Below are 23771 nucleotides of genomic sequence, written 5' to 3'. Positions count from 1 at the left end.
TATTGTCTATTTATCTCATCTAACATCCCTCACGAGATCTGTCTGTCTGTCTGTCTGTCTGTCTGTCTGTCTGTCTGTCTCTCTATCAGTGATTACGTTTACATGCAGTCAACAACCCTTTCAAAACCCGAACATTAGCAATAATCGATTTTGAAAAGGCCATGTAACATGAAAAAAAACCCAAATAAATCCGCTGTTACCCTTTTTCGATCCCGAGCATTTGTTCATATGAACATGATCAGGGTGTACCTGCTTTGAACAGAACTTTTTTTTTTTTTGTGTTCTGCGCATGCGCTATTCGCAATGAATCTTGGTTCTTTTGGGTACAGGAACTACTTGTTAGCCTATGCACGGCGGCCATCTTACGTTGCCATAACGAGCCTCACTTGAATACATTCATCTCTTTGTGGCGTGTTTACAAACATGAGGAAATGCAGTACGGAAGCGCACTTTTTTGCAGCAAGGAGGAAGCCAACGACTTTGTTTGTGTCGTGAGTGACACGAATACGACGTGTCGTGTTGACTGTAGAACGTTCTAAAAATCCGAAATGACGTCGTGCGTCGCGGTTCAGATCGAGATCCAATATGTACACGGGATTACCTGTGCCCACTCACGCATGCAAACGGGTTATCCCAAATGTTTCACAAACCAGAATGTTGACCTTAACCCGAATATTGAGTGAATATAAACATAGTGGTTATCATTTATTTTGTTATCAATAAAGAAAACACCGCTAACTTTGCTAATAAATGACTGATGTTATTCAGTTAAATCAACTTGACTTGTAAATGATTTGCTTATGATACAAATTTCTACCAGCTCCAGAATAAGAAGTAAACATTTTGATTGGGTGTCTATTTTTGTATTATTATTATTTTTTATTGTTGGATTTATGGGTGCACATAAACTGGAAGCACAGCGTGTTGGCCGGGGTCTTTTGTGAGAAAGGAACAAAGCGGACAAGAAGAGGTCATGCGCGTTTTTTTCACAGGCTCGCCGGGCCTGTGCACGGCGCTGCCACAGCTGATTGGTGTAAGCGAGCACTATTCAACGCATGAAGAGGCCAAGAGCGGTCAATAAAAGGGCCACTTGTTCAGCCGGGCCCGACATCTGACTTGAGAGGGACATGTGGTCGACGGGCCCTGGTGCGCACACGGTCACAAGTCGCCAGGGTTCGGCCTTATCTTTGCTACCCTCTCACTTTCCAGTCCAAAGCAGTTATTTTAGGGATACTGCTTTAGAATGATGAGAGAACAACGACCGTATTTTTCCCAGAAGATTTGAATTGGATCGCTTTTTTTTAAATCGACTTCGACAAAAGAAAATGTGTCATTTTCATTGAGGCGATTATAAGAAGCGGTTGCGTCAGCTCGCGGTTGGCATATTGATGCGGCCGCCATTAAAAAACACTGCGATTTTTTCGAATAGGTTTTCTGGTGAGCTAACAAATACACGCACGCACGCACGCACCCACGCACATACACATACTCACCCACACACACACACAAAAAAAAAAAATATATATATATATATAAAAAATATATAATAATAATAAAATAAAAGAGCAATGATGATGACATTTCCGAATGAACAATACTGAGCTCTTAAAAAAAAGAAAAGAAAAAAAAATAATAAAAAATAAATAAAATAAAAAAACACTGAGCATTGGCAGAACATATGATGGGAGTTCAGGTCAAGGGTCGTAACCTTACATACTCAGGCTTGGTTGCGTATTAGGTATGTTATTTATAACAACGCATTGGCTTGATGAATGACTTCTTGTGACACGGTCCAGCGTCTTATCCACCTCCACTGCTAAAATCTCTCCTTGACGCCATCTTTCCCACCTTAATTGTGTTCAACTCTGTCAATTTGTAATTTGGGTCACAATCAAAGTATGAAACAATATCCCATCATTCAATGCTGCTTGTATTCAAATTAGACTTGCCGCAAGTTACGGGAGGAGCAACGAAAGACTTAAGTCTGAGCGCGCAACAAAGCAGGCCACGCCCCCTTCAACTGACATTAGTTCTTTCGATATCTGGCAGCTTATGTAACAGGAAGACAATGGTGGGCGTCGCACACTGCCATGCTACATGCAAATACAGAACAGTTGAAAGTAGCAAAACAAAGAGCAGTCAATTATGGAGCTATTGTTGACCTGGCAGCCTGTCAAGAAACGAAAAAGTTTGGCCTTTCGCATATGAATCTAAATGTTTTTTTGTTTATTTTTACGATTTTGTCATATATTGAAATGCAACCAAATATACATGAATACATATCTTTATTTCACAAATTGTATTTGTGTAATAAAGACATGAATATTAAATATGCTCAACAAAGACTGAAAATTGTCCTTTGTTGTGACATGCCCTGTAATTGGAAGTCAGCTGGGATCGGATCCAACTTAGCGCAACCCGACTGAGGAAAAGCGGTATACAAAATGGATGGATGACACATTATGATTAAATTCGATGATGTCGTGCAGTTGTACTTCTTCATTCCACAAATGACTCGAGACTGAACTAACAAGGTTTAAAAAAAAAACAAAAAAACAATGCCTCTAGTGCCATCCAACAATTTTTCTGATTATACTAACACATTACGTACGCAGGCTCCCTCTAGTGGTAGGTAAAAGAATCACTGACTTCTTTTTTCAAACTGTGCTTTTAATCTTAGCGACTTTTTCTGAATTCACAAAAGTAAATTTGTTAAGTATTGTTTGGTTGTATTTAACTTTCAAGTTGAATACGTTCGCGTGTAATCTTGAAGACCCGTTGAAGCAGATTTCCCGCCCACATTGCATCCTTTGAGATTTGAAAACAACATTCCACGACGTTGCAATACTGATTTGAATTTGATTAATTGTTCACGAAATGATGAAAGAAGAAGTTTAATCGATGAAAAACTAATAGCGGGACTTCCCTTTTCAACCTGGATTTCTCGCATGTTCCGTTGCGGTTTTGGAGTGCAGCTGCCGTGTTTCCTTCCCACATCACGTAGCGAAGCCTTCCGTCGCCGTTTATCCAGGCCGCCAAGCACATGAGCAGCCGTTAATGACACCAATTGGCCAAGAGCTCACTTTTCCTCTTTTGTGGCCGTGTTCTGCACGGGGGTCTTTCCAGCCATCTGGGGCCTACCCCCCCCCCCCCCCCGACCCCGCCTGCCCACCCGTCTCAGATCGATCGGCCACCTTTACGCATTCCAAAAGTGAACGAGGACCGCGAGAGGCACCATTCCCATTCATAAATAATGCGTGCGAGGCGCAGGGGTTGCGGGCTACTGTTTCTTTTTGTGTGTGCCTGTTTTGAGCCGGGGGGGGGGGGGGGGTGGAGCTCGCCAAGCTGCTCTTGAGAGAATGACGCAGCGCCTGACACCCGACCCCGACCTTATCTAACGTCGCAGCACAGAGATAGAAGTTAAATAGATAAAGCACACAAACTATTCATCTCATTTTTGCTGAATTGGTTCCTTTGGGGTTTTGTTTTGTTTGGGTGACACTAATCAGAGCACATCAACATACACGGACGGTGACTCCATTTTGGGTTCATTTCACAAACGACAAGAAGGGAGCCCTGACAGATCCCTTTACTGGATGGCAAGTTTTTATTGTGTTTGGTGTTGAAATGGATGCGATAGACACAAATGTGACTATTAATACTGTTTTCAGAGTCACTTCCTTGAGGGGTGTCTGTCTGACTTCCTGTTTCTGCCATCTGTCATTGTCCGAATTTGCCCAGGAAAACAAAATACAGTCATTTATTTTTTATCATGGGGGGTCACATTTCAAAAAGTCTCAATAGACAAAATCCACGATGCAGCGCTCCTCACTGTAGTATCTGTGACCGAATGCGTGTCGGAGTCGGCAAATGAGAGTGTCGATTTGGCTGGCTGTTATCTGGCTAAAGCGTTAGCCGCTCATGTCAAATGTTGAGTGACTCGGCGTGAGTCGTAGCAAGCGAGAGGTCATGACTGAATATTTGCTTGTGATTCTTTTCTTACCTTTCTTCAATAAAGTGATTGAACGTGGACTAGTGACTGTGTTTGTCCTTGACTACTGGTAAAGGTAAAGGGATTACAATTTGTTCTAACTAGCGGCGGTAAGCTATATTAAATTAGCTAACGGCGTTGAGACTCTTCCGCAGAAGTGCAGTTAAGTAACTTAAACCAGTGACACGAGTTTCTTTGATTACGTATGAAATGATCCTAAACTTTGGACATTTCTTTTACGCATGTTGCTTTTTCAAATGTGATGTTTGTCTTTACTGCTCTTTTGGTGTGTGGCGAGGAAATGTGGTCACTTTCATTTGAGTTCAGAGGTCAATGTGATCCGATCATGTCAACATTTTCAGCATTAAAATAGCCGAATTTGCGTAATGGTGGCATTTTCACTGAGAGGTTTACTCACTTTTGTTGCCGGGGGTTTAGATATTATTGGCTGTATTTTGAAGAACAATAAATATCCACTGTTCGACTGTATAAGATGTATAAAAGATGAGAATGAAAGGCTTACAGTTAGTATCCTCTATTTGTCCCTCAACAATCCCTTATAAATCGTGGACATGTTTAACATTTACAATCAACAACCTCAGTCATTTCCTAATCAGGCGCCGCATAGCACAGGATAGCCTTTTAGCGATATCTGAAAATCAGGCCTTTGCTAAATTTGACCAGAAAGAGGGATGCTCACATTTGACCTTATCAGCCTTCTTTAGTTAAGGTAGGAGTGTTAGGTGATAAATCCCTCCGGGAAATGTTAGCAAACATCCGTTTCAGATTCACACGGCAGCTACTCTGCATCAGACCGTGAAAAGACGAATGCAATTTCACTTTTAATTTGGTCTATTTTAATATCTCCATAAACCTCGCTGAGCGTCGCCGTCACTGGCGCGTTCGCATTACGACGGCCCGGTGCCCGTTTTAATAGTGGCAAAGTCAATCAATTTTATATGAGCTTCGACGTGAAATAGGTGCGAGAATTAGGTCACGCCTCCCGTTTTGAGAGACGTGTGTTGCCTGCAGTCATTCGGGGTGGATTATCATCCATTTGTGAGGTTTCGTCAGTCTTCTTGTTCTCTCTTGCAGGAAGCTCGCAGACATCACATGGCAAACGTGCGTAGACAATAATTAACACCCCAGCATGAGCCCTCGCAGCTGACTTTGCTAACAGCGGGCCACGTGACCACAAGATATTGCAAAACACGCCATGGCAAAGCACTGTGTTATCATCTTTGCTTAAACGTGATTACCGCATTCCAAAGAGGCGGAATTGCCTTTGAATCGGCCTCCGCCGAGTTATTGCAGGGAGAGATGGTGGGCAGCCAAAGGAGCTCTTCACGTAGGAGGTTAATGCGTGTCGGTGCTCACTTGTCATCAGTAATTGAAGGGAGCGACTTTTGAAAATGAGGTGGCGAGGATGAGGCCTTTAATTAGATCGGGGCTGGTGCAGGATTAGAAAAGTGGAGCATGCGCCGCAGTAGTATACAATAAGGGACACTTAATGTCTCAATGTGTGTGGCATGAGTGACATTTTGGGGCACACCGGTTGATTTTATTAGGCCTTACAGAGATTACCTATGTAACACTAACATGATGTCTCGAGTCATTTCCCCTCCATTATATGTGTGAATAACCTTACCCATGTTATTGTTGGCTCAGCTTGCTCAGCAGCTCAAAGACAGGCAACGTATCGTGGAAGCTTCTCGCCATCTAGTGGTGAATATTCGAGTCAAATTTTTAACTACAACTGTTGAGGGAAATTAGGTGTTTAAAGCAGAACATATAAAAGCAGTCCATTACTTTTTACAAATGGCGACAATAATTAACCAACACTGACCTGGAAACCCTCCATTTGCTTGAATAAAGTTATACACTAAAAACCACGCCCACAATCTTCCATTCCTGAATATTTTCTTTGTTATCAGCCAAAACATACACTCCTTATTGGTCCATTTTAACAGGGGCGTGGCACAGAAGAGACGTTAATATCGATTGCATTCAATTTTATTATAATATTGGGTAGATGGCATTTACACAAATGCGAGTACATTAATCAGATACCTAATTTATTTGTGTTTGAAAATGAAGGCAAAACGTATATTAAAACTATTGGACACTCCACAGATAGGAATACAAATTGATTTTTATATTTGTGTTTTTTGCTGTTGTATTTTTGTAGGGCACGTTTGATTCTGTTGTACTGTATTGTGTTAGTGTTCACTGTTCAATAAAGCATTTATTAAAAAAAAACAACAACACAAAAACAAAAAAAAAACTCAGCTCGTGACTCCGGAAGTAAAGAAGCGTGGTAAAGACCACGTGACAGAAGCAGCGGAAGCAAAACACGTTTATTTTATTTTCTAGTTTAGGTAGGGCCTATCGCATAATAAACAATAAAACATCAGACATTGTGAAATCTGCGACATGAAACAAAAAACAATGAAATTATTATTACAAATATTAGACGCCAGACGCAAAAAAGAGCAGGTGTCGTAAATGTTTGTTCAGCATGCAATCTAATACTAAACTGTAGGGGTAGCAGCGTACTGAAAGTCCTTTAAGTCATCAGAAAATGTAGTAGAAGAAGAATGGCCACGAAAGTCAGCCTGTCCTGCACGTGTTGATCCATTCACGTCTGCGTGCAAAACAGCCACGCGGATACAAACAAAAGACTAAAACGACGCAATTAAACACAACGGATCTGTAAGACTTCACCGATTGCTGCTGCGAAGTCGCTTGGTAAGTATCTTTATTTGCTAAGATTTTGACGCTCGACTGTCTCAAACATTGATGAGCGCTTCCCACTTGGAAAGCTAACGTGACTCGGGTTGGAATCACCGGTGAAACATCTCAGTACTTAAATGGCGTCTTGGCGTTTAGAAATAAATACAAACCCGCCAGTGGGTTACACCGGCGTGGCCGTGTTGCCAACGTGACAGTGTGCAGCAACCGCTAAGCTAGGTCAAACTCCCGCCATTACACTTGCGTGGATTAAAAATAGCCTACCTGCACGTAGCTTTAATTACCTGAATGTACATGTAGTTCCTCTCATTACTTTTAGAATTACTGTTGAGGTGTGCATATACACTCAACGCGGTTAACCCTGAATGTTAGTAAAACTACTCACCCTTTGCAGTCAGCCGACAGACGGGGATCATTAAAAAGCTTGTTCTGGGATCATTTCCATGCTTGTCATTTGCCCTTATGCTTTTAGCTAGAGTTGTTACAATTAATCAAGTAATCGATCACCAATTTCGTTCACAACTACTTTGATAATTGATGATTAGCGGTTGAGAGTTGCTATTTACCTTTAAATTGTCCAAATGACTTATTTCTGCCTCTCAACCGTAAATATATCCGAACATCCGGGCATTTCTGATATTTCTGCAATGCAATGCTTCCTTTACACATGGTGAAAACAAACGGCGTATTGTATTTATTTTGCCTGTGACTAGCATACCAATCCAGGCAGATTGTCAAACATTGAATCACCATTTTGAAATCAAAAATAATCCTCACAAATCAAATGACAACAATCCGAAATCCAATGCTGTTAAATGTTGAGTTGACAATTATTTTGACTTGTGACACAAGCTCGGAATTGTCCATTCTCTGATTTCTGTAGTACTCCGCGAAAGCAGACTGACTATCTTTTGTCTTAAATCAGACGCTTGAAAGCGCAACTCAACTCCTCTTTGTTGAAGTGGATATTATTGTCATGATCGGCAACTCCCCCGCTAGCGTTATTTTGCCATGAATTGCGCCAGAACTCCAAGTACAAGTTCTGCGCCAGTGTATGTGTACCAGCTTGTGGCTAGTGGGTGGTGTGAACGGATCAAATCCCACATCTGTGTTCTCCGTCCAGATCTCCTCCTATGCCACTATGAAGTACATCCTGGTCACCGGCGGAGTGATTTCCGGCATCGGCAAGGGCATCATCGCCAGCAGCGTGGGAACTCTGCTCAAGTCACGCGGCCTTCACGTCACAGCCATCAAAATCGACCCATACATCAACATCGATGCCGGCACTTTTTCGCCTTACGAGCATGGTCAGTCATCTATCTGGACGCGTTGGCTCCCTTTTTGCCTAGTTTTGTGCCGCGGGGTTAATATTTGACAAGATGGGTGCTGCTATTCTTGCGACACACTTTAATGCCTACTAAATGTGCGTATAGGTGAGGTTTTTGTGCTGGATGATGGCGGCGAGGTGGATCTGGATTTGGGGAATTACGAGCGATTCCTGGACATCCGACTGACAAGAGACAATAACCTGACCACGGGCAAAATCTACCAGTCGGTCATCAACAAGGAAAGGAGAGGAGACTACCTGGGCAAGACTGTGCAAGGTGAGAGTGATACTGTAGGTTTTTTATTTTTTATTTTTTTAACTTGGCTGTTGTTTAGATGAGCCCGTATTGTTCATTAAGGTGTAAATCAGCCATTACATTTATTTTTATGTCCTCGTAACAGTTTTTTTCCATTCCAGTTTATTATGCAAGTTGTCAGTTTATTTTAATTTTATTTTTATTTACAAAACCTCGTGGTTTACAGTAGTTGTCATGTTTAGAAAGTGCTCAACTTTGACCTTTTTAAGTGGATAGGGTTTCCTTTCTCATTATAAAGCTTTAAAAGTCGTTAAACGGATTTTGCTTAAATGAAAGCCTGAAATGGTTTTAAAAAGCATTGAATATGTCTTGAGACATTTCAAATTTATACACAGTTGATGTAAAACGTTGTTATTCATGCTTTCTTTCACATACAACGATGTGCAAAGGATTCACTATAATACAATTTAGCAATTATGAATGTGTTAAAAAATATTTATGTATTTGTGGTGACTGGTTGTAATTTACAATGAACAAAATGGCCTGTCGTCTACGAGTTGCTTCATGTTCTACTAATTGCTCTGAATTTGAAAAGTAAAATGTGCTGTTACTGTCACCAATGTTCAACATGAAACATTAATGCCACCTAGTGGCAGAAAAAATACAGCAATACAAATCTGGCTCAATAATTCACACTCTTAACTGTTTCTTTTTAACTTCAAATAACTAGGAATTACTTACTATAAAATTACGGTATCAATTAACTAAACGATACAACCACATTTCATTGCACATTCAGAACGGATATAATGTGTGATAAATTTGCGATTAATTGCGTATTAACTGTGGAAATATGTGATTAGTTACGATTAAAAAGTAATCGATTGACAGCCCTAATATACAGTATGAACATTATATGCACATTATGTACTGTATATATTTATTTATATATATATATGTGTGTGCACGTGTGTATATGCAGTACAATGTGGATATTCATTTTGTTTAAAGTTGAAAAGAGCTTGGACAAGCATTACATTAGCTTTGCTGCAGAAACCCTGGTAGACACAAGCACCTTGCAATTGTGCATATTTTGCCGCATTCTCCAGTGGTTCCTCACATCACCGATGCGATCCAGGAGTGGGTAATGAATCAGGCCAAGGTCCCTGTGGACGGTGATGGCGTGGAGCCTCAAGTTTGTGTCATAGAGGTCAGTTTGCTCGCCTTTTTTATACAATTGGTTGCCTAAACTGGGTTACAGAACGGCGCTGTGTACGTCATAATATGAAGCGACATGTTGCGGAGAAACAGGACTGAATGTTTTTGCGAGGTGCGTTGCTTGAAGCGTTCGAGCGTACGCACATCTGTCAGCAACCTGCCGCACGGTTGGGTGTGTCGGTATAGGAGCCGGCTGTAAATATTTCTGTATGTCTTAAGTTCAATTGTGGTCGGTTCTTCTCGAAGACATCTGTCAGACTATCTTCTCGCATCGTTGATTGTTTACCTCGGTTAGGGGTGGGCAAACCCGCGCACGCTCAAAGCGTTAAAATAGTAGAACTCAACAAAAAAAAGTGGCGCCTACAGTATAGTCATCATTTTTGATAAATATCGACATATGAAAATCTGAAAAGCATAATCTAAACATACGCATAAAGGCATTAAAACAAAGTTAAGTGTTGAAGATTGTATTACTCACCATTTTGATTCCAGTATTTTCCTTTTACTGTATTGGTTATCGGCCTTGTTGACTACTAATCGGTACCTTGAGAAAAAAAATCATGTCGGTCCATCCCTAATGAAAAATGTTTCGTTATAATAAAATAATTCATTCTACTCTTGTAGGGCTATTTATAATCAATATAGTTGGAATAAAATAAGTAATTATGTACTAAAATATGCTAAATTTGTTTTACAAATATTTTATTCTATTTTTTTTTTTTTTTGTCAAATGATTGACAATTACTGATTATCTTGGCAATAGCCAGATTGATATTGTGATTCACTCAAAAGAGTTTTCCACAATATTAATCGGGGACTGCTACGCGTTGATTTGCTCTGGAAAGGCGGGACATTCTGTACAATACTTCGAGCTGATTGGACGATGCGGCATCTTGTAAACGTTTGTTTTGACCAATCACGGCCACGGATGAAAATGTCGTCTTCGTTCTCGGCGAAGGGAGGAGGAAAAAAAAAGCACGAACATCTTTACCTTACCAGCTAAAAATGCACGAAGCTCCTCTCGCTGTGTGACTAATTCTGCAAGAACAGAATTAATTGCAGCGTCCGTTTATCCATGTTAGGTTTGTATATTTGCCCCGGCGTCGGCGCTAGCTTCCTGGTTTCGTCACAGCTGAGCTGCATATCACGCCCCCGAACACAACGTCTGTCTGTGAATGGTCCGAGATGTATTCCCGGGAGTTTGTTAACTCACAAATAGCGCGAGAATACAGCTTGCAGAGCAAGGCCTTATTTAAAGGTATCCTGTTCTCGTTGCGGTTGCCGATACCAGCCAAGATACAGAAGGCAAAAAAATATGACAAGAAGTTCTCCATACCAGTAGTTGGCGCTATTTTTTGGGGGGCAGTTTGGCACCTTGGTGAATCATTATCTGCATCACAAAGGGCTCTGTTCACAATTTTTTCGTCATTGTTTCAAATGAAATTATATATATCAAAAGTACTAGAGCTTCTATGCAGTATTTTTGAGCACTCGAGGGTGAATACTTAAGCCGGTGTCGGTTTGCAAAAAAAAAAAAGGTAACCAACAACCATTATTTGCAATAAATACGGTCAAACAAATGTTTGCGGCCAATCTGTTATTAGTTGTCCCAACCCTTTCTCCAGAGTGTCTTTGCAGCCTTAAATCATAATCAAAATAATTAACATGCCTGCAGTCATGTGTTTATTACTCAGTAAAAAAAAAAAAACGTGAGGAATGGGGCGTAATGTTGTGTTACACGCTCTGTGTCGGCGTGTGGTGTCCACAGCTGGGGGGCACGGTGGGAGACATCGAGAGCATGCCCTTCATCGAGGCCTTCAGGCAGTTTCAATTCAAGGCCAAGAGGGACAACTTCTGCAACATCCACGTTAGCCTCGTGCCACAGGTGAGGCCCCATCCGTGCTCACGGCTGCATAGCAAGGCCCGCTTTGCCTCTTTGATAGATTTTGCTTCAGTCGGCTTCAAACTATTGGAAAAGGCTTCAAACAAGCGCTTCATAATTATTTATTTTCATGTACAGTTAAAAATAAAGGCTAAAATCTATTTTTTGGGTGCTTTTTTAATGGGGATTTCCCCCTCAATAAACACAAATCGATTTTTTTTTTAAATTAAAATGATTAAAAAAAAAAAAAAAAGCAGAAATGTATAATGAAATAAGTAAAATTAATTATACAAATGTGTATGTATAAAAAAAAAAATAGAAATTTATTGTTTTGACTAAAAACTAGAATTATTTATTCAATTCAACAATTAGATAAAAATTTCTAGTTAGAAATCACAAAGTAAAAGTCAGTAAAAAAAATAATCCGCTCGACTTTGAATATATTTGTATAACAAGTACTTCAATACAGTGTTGGGGGGCTTGTTTGTAGTGCCGAAATATTTAATTTGACTTATTAAAATACGTATAGACCTGAACTTGTGTTTCTTGTCTTTGTCTTTCAGCCCAACACGACAGGAGAGCAGAAAACGAAACCGACACAAAACAGCGTGCGGGAGCTGCGGGGTCTCGGCTTGTCTCCCGACTTGGTGAGGCGAAAGACCAGCGCCGAGACCAATTCAAGTTGAATACACGAGTCCAATTTGTGCTTCAGATAATGTGCCGTTGCGCCACGCCCTTGGAAACGGCGGTGAAGGAGAAGATATCCATGTTTTGTCACGTGGAGCCCACGCAGGTGGCCAACAGGACTTTCATGCCGAGTAGGATCGAGTCTGCGAGAAATCCGTTTGATGAAACGTCTCTCTTGCAGGTGATCTGCGTGCACGACGTGTCTTCGGTCTACCGAGTGCCTCTGCTGCTGGAGGACCAGGGAGTGGTCAGCTACTTCTGCCAGAGGCTCAACCTCCCCGTTGAGATGAAGCCCAGGAAGATGCTCTCCAAGTGGAAGGAGATGGCCGACAGGTGGGCACCTTATTATAAAAGATTTTTTACCACCGACTTTATTACTTGCGCGATGTTCTACAAATGTGCTTTTTTTTTTCTGCCCCAGTTTGCGATTTTTGGCACATAGCATTCTAACTAACTACAGTGTGTGTAGTAAGTGGTCAAATGAAACCAAAGGCACAGAAAAAAGATTTTATTGTCCTCAAGTTATTTGATAAAACAATTCATCTTAACCGTTCTATTTTCATGATCATACTGAACTGTTTAATTTTCAGTTAACTTTATGAGAGATGCAGCTGACCCTGGAAAAAGTTCTTGTTTTAATTTTTTTTGAGTAAGGCTACGATAAGTGAAAATGTTATATAAACTCATTTGCTCCCAATAACATATAAATAAGTTAATTTTAAATGTAAATAATAATGTTTTTTTATGCTAGAGCATACAGAAGGCAGCCACTGACCTGAAGAGGTCGCTTAAAGCAATGGTAGTTATTACACAAACGGCCAGCAGGTGGCAGCAGAGCTAAAGAGATCAACCAGGGCCATGTTGCAAAAAAAAAAAAAGCTCATTTACCCACAGTTCTAAACAGTTTTGTGAATAATGATGAAAAAACAGATAGAAATATATATATTTTTTTTCTTTATTAAAGAGACTCTAATCCTTCTTTTGGTAGGTTCCATGTTTTTATAGCAATAGAACACAATATTCTGCGGACTCTGAAAAATCAGTCAAAATCCAGTGAAACTGCCGGGAGCGAAGGGGATTGTTTCAATGAAAATGGCTGCGAGTGAATGAGTTATGGATATTTTTACTGTACTAGAAAACAGAGAGAAATGTACTCAAGTTTGCATTCAACTTTTTCGGACATGCGGATAGCCCTGGGACCTCCCTGAACTTTTTGTTAGAATTTTAAAGCAGATTTCTATTGTTTCAAATAAATAAAATAACCTGACCATTTTGCAAATCTGAACAGTTGACCAATAAACATACTGTTAAAGACATTTCAACAAAATTAAGAATTGGAGTTAGTATTTTTTTAAACATTTTGACACCAACATTTTCCCATTCAGTGAAAGTGAATAATCGGCTCCAAATATCGGTTATGGGTCTCCTTGACTACTTAATCATCTGTATCGGAACCAGTCCAGGGCGTTGCCCGCCTCTTGCCCAAAAGGCTACTAGGATAAGCGGCTTCAGGTCACCCCTGACCTCAATGAGGACCACCGCTATTGAAAATGCATGGAGGAAGACAGCCTTGTGGTAAAAGGAAATAAAAGAATACTAAATGTCGTTACACGGGAAAAAGGAAAGATCAATTGCACGGCGAATAAAAGATTTTGTGGGCCGATAAGTTTTACATTATGGTGAAATGTAAAAGTCTTGAAGGAAACGGAATGTATCTTTTAAAACACGAATTGAAGCAGCACTAATGGTTTCTTGCAGAAGGAAGTCCGATACCTTGTTGCACTTATGCGATTGCTTTAACATGCGCTTCTGTTCCTCCCTGGATGAAAGATGAGAAATGCTCATTCAAGCGTGGTCATCTATTATGACTGACGCAATGCGCCCTCCTCAGTCAGCATCTTAAATAGTCTCCCCTGCGGAGTATGTATTTTAATATTCGTCTTGCTGGATTGTGTTCAGCATATTTGATAAGAGATGAGCCTTTTGTTTGAATATAACAAAATGTCTTCAGGGAAAATAGGAGGACAAAGTCAATGTATGTCGAGTCGAAAACGATTGAGCTCAGATTAAGCAGCTGTCACGATGTCGCGCTTTTATCAGGGATGTGATTTTTCCGCTAATTCGCGGAATTCCGCTTTTTTAATCTCCAAAAATAAAACGTTACAATTTTTTAAGTGGTAAAAAATCCGATTTCGTCTCTCGACAGCATTCCATTTTAGTGTTTCCGTAACTGAAATGAAACGGATCTTGCGATTGGCTGAAGTCTCCGTGTTGACCAATAAAGGCATAGGTGTATGCCATTGTTCATTTCTCAGACGTTTTTGCCGGGTGTTTAAAGAAAGATGTCCGTGATCGAACGCAAAGATGCTCCGCGAGTTAAGGAAATTGACAAGATCGTTAAAAACAAGTTTCGATGGGACCGGTTAGAGAAAGATATATCTGCAAATGTCGGAAAGAAGACTGTGACGAATTTGTTCAGTGACTTTATTCGGAAGATCGATCGTGCCGGGAAAGCGCTTTGCATTTGGTGCCGTGATACCATTGACGATGGTGCGAGAGGTTTCAAAGCTCTTGAAAGTCACGCAAAGAGCAAAAAACACGTGAAAGAACTCCAGTCAAGAACAACAAATTATTATTGGAAGTTTCGGTGCCCAAACGAAAACTCCAAAACTTTACGGCCTCCATCCCTTATTGACGTCACAATCGGAAGCGGTAATAGAGAGACGTGAACCTGCACCAGTTGCTGACAGAGTCGTGAATTTTGAGGTCGGTGGTAAACTTTTCAAATTAATCGAAATGTAATTTTCGAAAATATTATAACGTAATAAAAATGGCCATAAATATTTAACATGGTTAATCATTGACACAAACTCAAATGAATGCTGCATGTTTGCACTTTTCAGCTTTCAATATGTTGACTGTCTTGATGTAAGCAGTTACAGAGATGATCTTTTAGTCAATCATGCATTCGACGAATGCATGATTGCATGACGAGCTTGCTGCATGAGGTATTTTATGTTTTTGTTATGCATTATGTATTAAATTAAGAATGATTGATTAAATGATTTATTGCATGGTAAATATAATTTTATAATATAATATTCTCAGTGATAGTTTTTAAAAGCAAAGGCAGTCCAATGTTTTTGAATGTGACTGATTTTGAGTTGACTAAAACTGCAATTTTATATGGGATGGTTCAATATACATTGAAAATTTATGCTGTTGTTTTGTCTATTTCTTTGTCATCTGAGTGCATTGAAAGTACTTAAAAACAGGGAAAACCCATGAGCTCTGGACCGAGCTGAGTGCCCGCGGCCCCCCAGACCCCCGGCTAAATTTTCAGATAATTTCACTTTGGTCAAATCACATCCCTGATAACAAAATGTCTTCAGGGAAAATAGGAGGACAAAAGTCAATGTATGTCGAGTCGAAAACGATTGAGCTCAGATTAAGCAGCTGTCACAATGTCGCGCTTTTATGCTGGCGTGCTGATGCTTCTTCACGTTTCAGGTCCGACCGACTGCTGGAGCACGTTTCCATCGCCCTGGTGGGGAAGTACACCAAGCTGTCGGACTCGTACACGTCCGTCATCAAGGCCCTGGAGCACTCTGCGCTCGCCATCAGCCACAAGCTGGAGGTCAAGGTATGTAAAACGTCCGGCCGCGGCCTGTCGGGATGTTTGACGAGCGGACGCCTGTTCATACCGTGAGGTCTGCCGCCGTTGCAGTACATAGACTCGGCCGACCTGGAGCCGGCCACGTTGCAGGAGGAGCCGGTGAAATATCACGAGGCCTGGCAAAAACTCTGCAGCTCCAAGTGAGTACTGACACGGACGTTGTCGCCGGGGAGCCACTTGGTGGCAGTAGACAGCCATCTGATACGCGGGGCTTATGTGGCATAGGATTTACGGGCTTTTTTGTTTTGTTGGCTTTTTTTTCAAAATCGAATACAGTTCACAAATGTCTTTAGGACGCGTCTGTGACGTGCTTTCCTCAAAAACACTCCGAGCATCAAGAATTTTAGTGCACTGAGCAATTGATTACTGTATGTTGGGCTATCAGAGGATGATGCTAATGTGTGCAACCAACCAACCAACCAAATGCAGCTCTGCTTACCTTTTTAACCACAGGATTAGTGTAGTGTAGAATGCTCGCTCGCTCACGAGTGTATTTTCAAAAATGGGCAAAAGAGAAGATTTTATGTGGTTGTAGAATTTTATACTTGACAAGCAGGCAGAAATTCCAGAGACAATGTCTGTACTGTACAATCAATCAAAGGGGAATTGAAATTACAACAATAATGTACCGTCTAAAAAAAAAAAAGTCTTCAAAGTGCAGCGCGAGTCTAGCTTGATGACTTTGCTACATTTCTTTCTACCCTTTTGTTTGGTCTCCCTTTCTTCAGTTTCCCAAAAGGTTTCAGTTGAAAAGTTCATACAGGTGAAATTCTGAGAGGTTCGAATGGTGGAACTTTCCCTAAAAACTCCACTTAAATAGCACAAAGACAATTTGTGAGAAGTGCAGTGTGTCCAATACTATAAGTACTTGTTTATGTTGTCTTGTGCCACCACAGCGGCGTGTTGGTGCCTGGTGGTTTTGGTGTGAGGGGGACGGAAGGCAAGATGTTGGCCATAAACTGGGCAAGAAAACAGAATAAACCCTTTCTTGGTAAGAAATGCGACGCTCACCAAGTCAGCACAATAGCAACACAAATTCACGTCAACTCTCTCGTCAATGTATTGCTGTGTTGTTTCGAGAGCGCTTGAAATAACACGTTTCTGTGGGTGCTGCAAAATATTGTTTATTGTTGCGCAACAATGCGATCTATTGCGTGAACTTGCGCTACTTGAGCAAAAATGCCGTCCGCCTTGTTTGCGTGCAGGTGTGTGTCTGGGCATGCAGCTTGCCGTGTGCGAGTTCGCCCGTCATGTTCTCGGCTGGGAAGGTGAGAAGTTGCAACACTACAAAATTTAAGTCCCTCTACTTTAGCGTCACGTTTCGAGAGGAAATGTGATCCCTTTTGGTTTTCTTTTCCCTCAGACGCCAACTCCACGGAGTTCAACCCGGACTCGAAATATCCTGTGGTAGGTTGGTTGGCCCCGCTGTGCTTTTAAATTCCTCCTGTGTTCATTTATCTTCCCACCAACAACGGAGGAAACATGTTTAATCATTTGTGACCGTTAGTAGAAGTGGGCATTAGATTGACTATGGGGGGGGAAATGAATGGGATGGAAGAATGTTCTGAACTACTGTAATTTCCAGACTATAAGGCTCATCTGACTATAAGCCGCGCTAGCTAAATTTGGGTAATGCTCAAGTGTTTCCCACAGATTTGAAATCTACTTGGGCAGGGTGGCCGCCGGGGGGGGAGGGAAGTAGCGCAAATAATGATTGTTGTCATTTTACACTTCATATCTTGCACTGACAATTTGCAACAACACAAACGCGCAGTCTACGCAGAGCTACTCCGAAACGAGCGCACCGTACCACACGTGCCGCGTGCATGCTCAAAATCAAACGGTAACATGCATTATATACCATGTGTTTTAAAATGGCAACTGAAGTAAAATGGTAAGTTCAGCTGTACTTTATAATTCAACTGTTTAGCTCACGGTAGTCATGTGAATCGTTGCCGTGCACTTTAACAGGCGTTCACAATCCATTCACACACCGCGGCGTAACTCGTCCGTCCGGCGCGACCTCCCAGTTTGTCTTGGTGGCTCGCTCCAATTCTTCTCGCAACTTGGAACGCGAAGTTTCGATGTCCAGCGGTTTGGATCCTCTCGGAATGATGGCAAGCCCGACGTTTTCTTGCTAACGATGGATTCATCGATGTGGAATTATCCCGTGGCTGCTCTATTCCCATGTGCGGCCGCGTAACTGATAGATTGCAGTTTAAATTGTGCCTTGTGAGCATGTCTCGACTTTAAGCTAAAGCCATTTACGGAGTTCCGTCGTCGTCTCGGCGGATAGCGCCCGATCGCTGCACATCGCCAAATGGGTCAGGTCCGAACTTAAACTTCGAACATCTTATGCATTTCTTTGTTTCTTTTCCATGATGAGGACGCGAACTGTCTCACTCTCGTTCTGTCTCTCATTCTGTATTTGGGCTCATTTGGTTTGTTTTGCTCTGCCAGTGCCTGGCGCTCTTGTACTTCCTTTATAGTACGGCCTGTCGTGACCTTGTCGATAAGCCGCACCCTTGTATTAGCCGCAAGGTCGAATGCAAGTGAAAAAAGTAGCAGTTTATAGTCCGCAAATTACTGTACTCATATATTGAGCAGAATTGGGGATTAAGAGTATGTATTGCGATTTTTATTTATTTATTTATATATATATATATTTTTTTTTTTGACAAATTGCCTTTTTGGGGGGGTGGGTAATGCGAGTATTCCATTGAAAATGCTTTTTAGGGGTCTGAACACAAGCCCCCCCAAAAACTGCTCAGTAGCATTCACACAAAAAATTGCTTGTCATAGCAGACGTGCATTAAAATGAACACCAAATCTGCCATTTTGTTTTGAAGCAGCCATTTTGGGCCCCATGCCCAGGCTTCTACTTGTGCGCCTGGCCACACTAAATTGTTATGCCACGAGTGTTGTATGAAAGTGCTAATTGTGATTGTTTATCAGTAAGTGGCGATTTTAAAAACTAAAATAGCAATTGTTTGTTTTTCTCTCCAGGTGATCGACATGCCAGAGCACAACCCGGGCCAGATGGGAGGCACGATGAGGCTCGGTCAGAGGCGAACCATCTTCAAATCCCAAAACTGCGTACTGAGTATGTGCACAACTCAAGGACGACGTCTTCACACTCCAATTGGAGGTGGAGCCACTTGAGCCACTTCACTTTTAATGAATTGGCCTCGTCGCCCTTGCAGGAAAACTCTACGGAGACGTGGACCACGTTGATGAGCGGCACAGACACCGATTTGAGGTGAGGCGCGGGGGGGGCCTCCAAGATAAAAAGATGTTGGGAAGCTGAGGCCCTCTTTAATCAAGCCCGATTTAATCTCTGGGCCCAGATGGAACCTGCGGCGGGATTGTGCGGCAAAGCCGCTTTTGGAAGATGATTTGATGTTCCCTCGTTGCAGGTCAACCCTGAGCTCAAGCACCACTTTGAAGAGAATGGACTTCAGTTTGTCGGCCAGGACGTGGAAGGCGAGCGGATGGAAATCATTCAGTTGGAGGGTGCGTTCGCCACAAAAGCTGCGACGCGCTTCTTAATCGATGGAACACATCTGGCATAACATTTACAAAAGTCACTTTCATCGTTATTCTGTTTCATCGCCAAATTTTATTTTCATTAAAAGTAGGGGTGTCAAAATGAGTGCGTTAATTTAAAGTTCCTTTAATGCCACTAATTAACATGAAATCAATGACTGCCCCTTACTTGGAAAACGCGTACTGGGGGGGGGGAATTCCAGTCACAATGCAGCAGACACGCCCACGTCAACATTTAGCAGTAATGTTAAAGATTAGATAGCTCTTAATATGAAAAAGAAAAACGTACTCTGCTGTTGCCATCTTGGAAATGCAATTATGCCATCTAGTGGCAAAAAAATGACCAACACAAATCAATATCACACTTTTTTTTCCAGTACAGTACATCTTTTTAATTTTAATTAAATTTTATGAATTACTGTATCAATGACTAACAGATGCAACCATATTTGTATTAGTTTAACATTTATGTTAATAAGAGTATGAAAACTATTTGGAGGGGGGGGGGGGGGTGGGGGTTGTATTGCTCATTTAAAACCGATATAAAAATTTGCGATCAGAGGTGCGAAATTCAGGTCCATGAAGTAAAAATCCTGCCACACTTTGGCTTTAGCCTCAGGTGCTAGTTAGCTAGCTCCCATGGTGCTTGTTTACCTGCTAGGGAGCTTCTAGCTAGCACTCGGGGCTAAAGCCAAACTGTGGCAGGATTTTTACTTTCTAGACCTGGATTTGCCACCTGATTAATCGTGAATTAACTATTGAAGGCATGCGATTTATTACAATAAAAAAAAATAATAATAATTGCCTGACGCCCCTAATTAAAGGTCATCCCTGTTGTCGGACTCCAACTTGTATGTCCTTACTGTACTGTGCTTGCAATTTTCAAAGCACTGCCCAGCCCCGTTGTGATTGGTCGCCCAAGTTGCGGGGTGACCTTTGTTATCAGATGAACGTGTGAGAGTGCAGACTTCCCTCAAGGCCGCGGGCGCATGAAGCACTTCTTCACAGTGTTAAATGCTTGCACCACAACACTTAATGGCTTTGTCCTTGGCTCACGCTGAGGCTTGTTAAAAGATTCACTAACACTTCCAACATTAATGTTCGGCGCGGGGTGGCTGCTATTCATTATGCTCTTATTGCTGTCACAGTCCAAAATTAATGCATCCCTGTCGTCTTTGCTTTTGCAATGATTATTTTCACCCCCAAGTTGTTGTACTTTATTGTAACCCACAGGGATCAATTTGAATTTTTGTCGCTTTTTTTTTTTTTGTATTATTCTGACAGAGATGTTTTTGTAACAATAATTGAGATCTCAGTTTTGGTTTGGTTTTCAAAAACTTCTCCACTGCTAGAGCAAAACACTGCTGTTCATTTCAACCTACTGATTTATAAAAAAAAAATATATAATAATTTGTGGCCATACTAGAATAAAGTGTAATTGCACATCCACGACAGTAGGGGGCAGTGGCGCTCTCATTGTCAGAGTGCACAAGGGTTATTGGCTCCTCTGCAGATGTGTACCTAAAATAATTTTCTAGACAAATGATGCCATTTATAGTCGAGGTGGTGTTGGCGGTTGTAAGATGAAATTGTTGAGAAGCACTATTATAATAATAATAATAGAAGTAAAAAAAAAATATTAAAATTAGCAATAATTACGTGCATCCCTTGGCCACCAAGAGGCAGCATTACAGACCTATAGAACTGTACGGTAGACTCAGCTCCTTTCTGTGCTTCAAAGTACGGCACGATTTGTCGTTCTTTGCGGAGGATAAAGAATGTATGCGAGCACGCGTTTCTGTTTGTGTTCGGGTATCCGTCGCTTAAAGGGGAACGACGTTCTGCTTTCTTTTCAGAGCATTGCTACTTTGTGGGAGTGCAGTATCACCCCGAGTTCACCTCCAGGCCCATCAAACCTTCCCCGCCGTACTTTGGCCTCCTGCTGGCTTCCGCCGGCAAACTCCAGAGCTACCTGGCCAAGGGCTGCCGCCTGTCGCCACGGTAACCAGCACAAAACAAACACACGCACGCACGCATCTCGGTGGGCGTGTCGCTCTATCTCGCCGCGGTAACGCCGCTCGTCCCGCTTTGCAGGGACACGTACAGCGACCGCAGCGGAGGCAGCTCTCCGGACGTGGACATCGCCGAGCTCAAGTTCCCGTCCTTGTCGTGAGGTCGGCAACAGTTTTCAACCTGTTGGGTAAAATATATACGGCTGACTATTTATACTCTTGGGTGAATGTATAAAGCTTCAAGAGACGTCTAAAATGAAGTTTTTGGTTTATGAGCATCAGCATAACGTTATGTCGGGGATAGAATAGTGAGGAGGAAGATAGTTTATCACGCGTTTTAAAGTGGTTTTGCATCAATGAATTATTTTGCATTGACAAACGATCTCCAAGGTCCAAGACGACGAGCGAATCCAATCGTCGGGTGTCCTGCGAACGACCCCAGTATGATTCCCCTCATGCAGTTTTATGTACATATCAATGATTTTTATTTACACTGACATTGAGTGTATATACAAATATTGTGTAATTATAGTCCGGGAAATACTTCAGGTTCATTTTTATCACCTCTGCCTTGATGAAATAAAGAAACAGCCTTAGCCTCGTTGTTTCCTGGATTGCCTTTTGCCTCATCGTAACCCCAAACTTGACACCGTCGCATTTGGACTCCAGTACAATCGAGTACTCGTTTTCCTCAGTAAAGTGCAAGTGCAACTTTTATTTTTAGGCCAGGGTGGCATTTCCATTCCTTTCAATAGGGAAAGATACTTTGCGTTAAGAAACGTGTTCACGTCACAAATTCAACTTTTACAGCTGAATGAAAAGAAAATGAAATATCCTAAAGGGGGTTCAATTTGAGAGTAAACCAATCACACCAACAGCCTGAAAGGTCCGAAACATTGGGAACAAAAAAAAAAGGGGGGGGGGGGCTTTGCTAGATTTGGCAGCAGAGCTTCATCGGTCGGCTGCTGTCGCCTTGAAATGAACGGCAGCTTCTGCTTTTTTTTTTTGCTTTTTTTTTTCCCTCTCTGTGAACTCGTGATCCTCGGCTGAACTTTGCACTCCAGTTTGTTTACGTTCAACACTTCCAAGGTTTGGCAGCTTTCAGAAGATCTCAGCTTTGGGTGACGCCTTCACGTAAGTACAGAGGTGCCTTGACATACGAGTGCTTCAATTCCGACTTGATGCTTGGGCACTCAATTGCGGTGGTTGTAAAAAGTCTACACACCCCTATAAAAAAAGAGAAGTGACTATACCAAGTGTGAACTTTAACCTGCCCAACTCTATCTTAAAAAATATGGAATTACAACTAAGCAACTGATGTGTTGTGGTTGTACAAGTGTGCACATCCTCTTCCAAATGTGACGGCCCCGCCTCCAGAAACAATCACATGATAAACGGGAGTCAACATTCATTTGCCAAAACCCTGAATAAAGTTCAGCTGTTCTAACTGACCTTCTTTTCTTTCTTTCTTTATAGCAGAAGCCTGAAGATTTTGCGCCAACTCAAACTGCTATTTAAAACGTCGCAAAACAAACAAAGGGGCCATTTTAAATATAACCCTCTTTTTTTTTGTTACATTGATACGCTGCACTGCAACGTTTGTGTGCTGTTAATTTCTGTACTGCCTTTCCCAGGAGGACTTCGAATGATCAGCTTCCTCTTTTCAGGCTGCACTGTTCCCCACAAGCGGATGAGCCTGTCAAGATAAAGTCCTCACCGCTTACTCACGTTCACACAAAGCATGTCTTCATAACAAGAGTACACAACAGACCCATTATAACATTAGTTTATTACATTTATTGACAAACTTCAATGTTTTTCCACTTAACAGTGAAGGAAAATAATGGGTTAAAGGGTTTTTGACTGGGAATATGGCATTTATAAGAGAGTGGAATTTGAGCCTACGGGTGGGAAAACAAGCAATCAAATTTAATAGGATCTTGCAATGATTTTGTCTCTTAAATAAAAGTGACGTGGGTGAGTAAAATAGTACAAGACAAAAAGCGCCAACAACGGTTTAACGTGTTCTAATAAAGCTACTCTGCTTTCTTTCTTCCTTCCAAGTTTGTAGTTAATTCACTCATTTATTTCTCCATGAAAATGTACAATGAATCTTTGTTTTTAAAAATGCGCTTTTATATTTTTCTATGGGCAATTAAACTAGCAAATAATCATATATATATATATATATATTATATATATATAATATATATATATATATATTATATATATATAATATATATATATATATAATTGCTAAGTGCTACCGCAGTGATTGATTTTTCTACAAAATCTTGAAGCTCGTTTGCAGCGCGTTTGTGCAGGTGTACCTAATGACGTGACCTGCAAGTGAACACAAACCTCCCACGTGTGTTCACCGCGCCCACCTATGACGTCACTCCTCGTGTGTGAACAAGCAAATGTG

General features: G+C 41.4%; 1 protein-coding gene across 1 annotated transcript; it reads left to right on the top strand.

Annotated features, from left to right (window-relative positions):
• The first annotated feature begins 6569 nt into the window (after window positions 1-6569).
• Window positions 6570-21942, top strand: ctps1b (CTP synthase 1b). The gene is made up of 18 exons (XM_086079283.1): window positions 6570-6739; window positions 7866-8049; window positions 8176-8346; window positions 9435-9535; window positions 11312-11428; window positions 11989-12072; window positions 12138-12218; window positions 12294-12445; window positions 15623-15755; window positions 15840-15928; window positions 16685-16779; window positions 16994-17056; window positions 17152-17195; window positions 18795-18891; window positions 18992-19047; window positions 19205-19301; window positions 21191-21335; window positions 21429-21942. The coding sequence occupies exons 2-18, from the start codon at window positions 7884-7886 to the stop codon at window positions 21505-21507; spliced, it is 1770 nt and encodes a 589-aa protein (XP_085935409.1). The 5' UTR covers window positions 6570-6739; window positions 7866-7883; the 3' UTR covers window positions 21508-21942.
• The last annotated feature ends 1829 nt before the right edge of the window (window positions 21943-23771 follow it).

This window comes from Leptonotus elevatus, chromosome 6 (assembly GCF_054856555.1).
Source record: "Leptonotus elevatus isolate MCC_2025b chromosome 6, RoL_Lele_1.0, whole genome shotgun sequence".
In the NCBI taxonomy this organism is placed as follows: Eukaryota; Metazoa; Chordata; class Actinopteri; order Syngnathiformes; family Syngnathidae; genus Leptonotus; species Leptonotus elevatus.
This window is presented reverse-complemented; position numbering and strand designations above follow the sequence as displayed.

Bases quoted from the DNA above. Each gene is read 5' to 3' on its own strand.
- ctps1b (XM_086079283.1), top strand. From the start codon at position 7,884: ATGAAGTACATCCTGGTCACCGGCGGAGTGATTTCCGGCATCGGCAAG. The intron at 8,347-9,434 runs GTGAGAGTGATA...CGCATTCTCCAG, and splicing joins CCTGGGCAAGACTGTGCAAG to TGGTTCCTCACATCACCGAT. The intron at 12,446-15,622 runs GTGGGCACCTTA...TTCACGTTTCAG, and splicing joins TGGAAGGAGATGGCCGACAG to GTCCGACCGACTGCTGGAGC.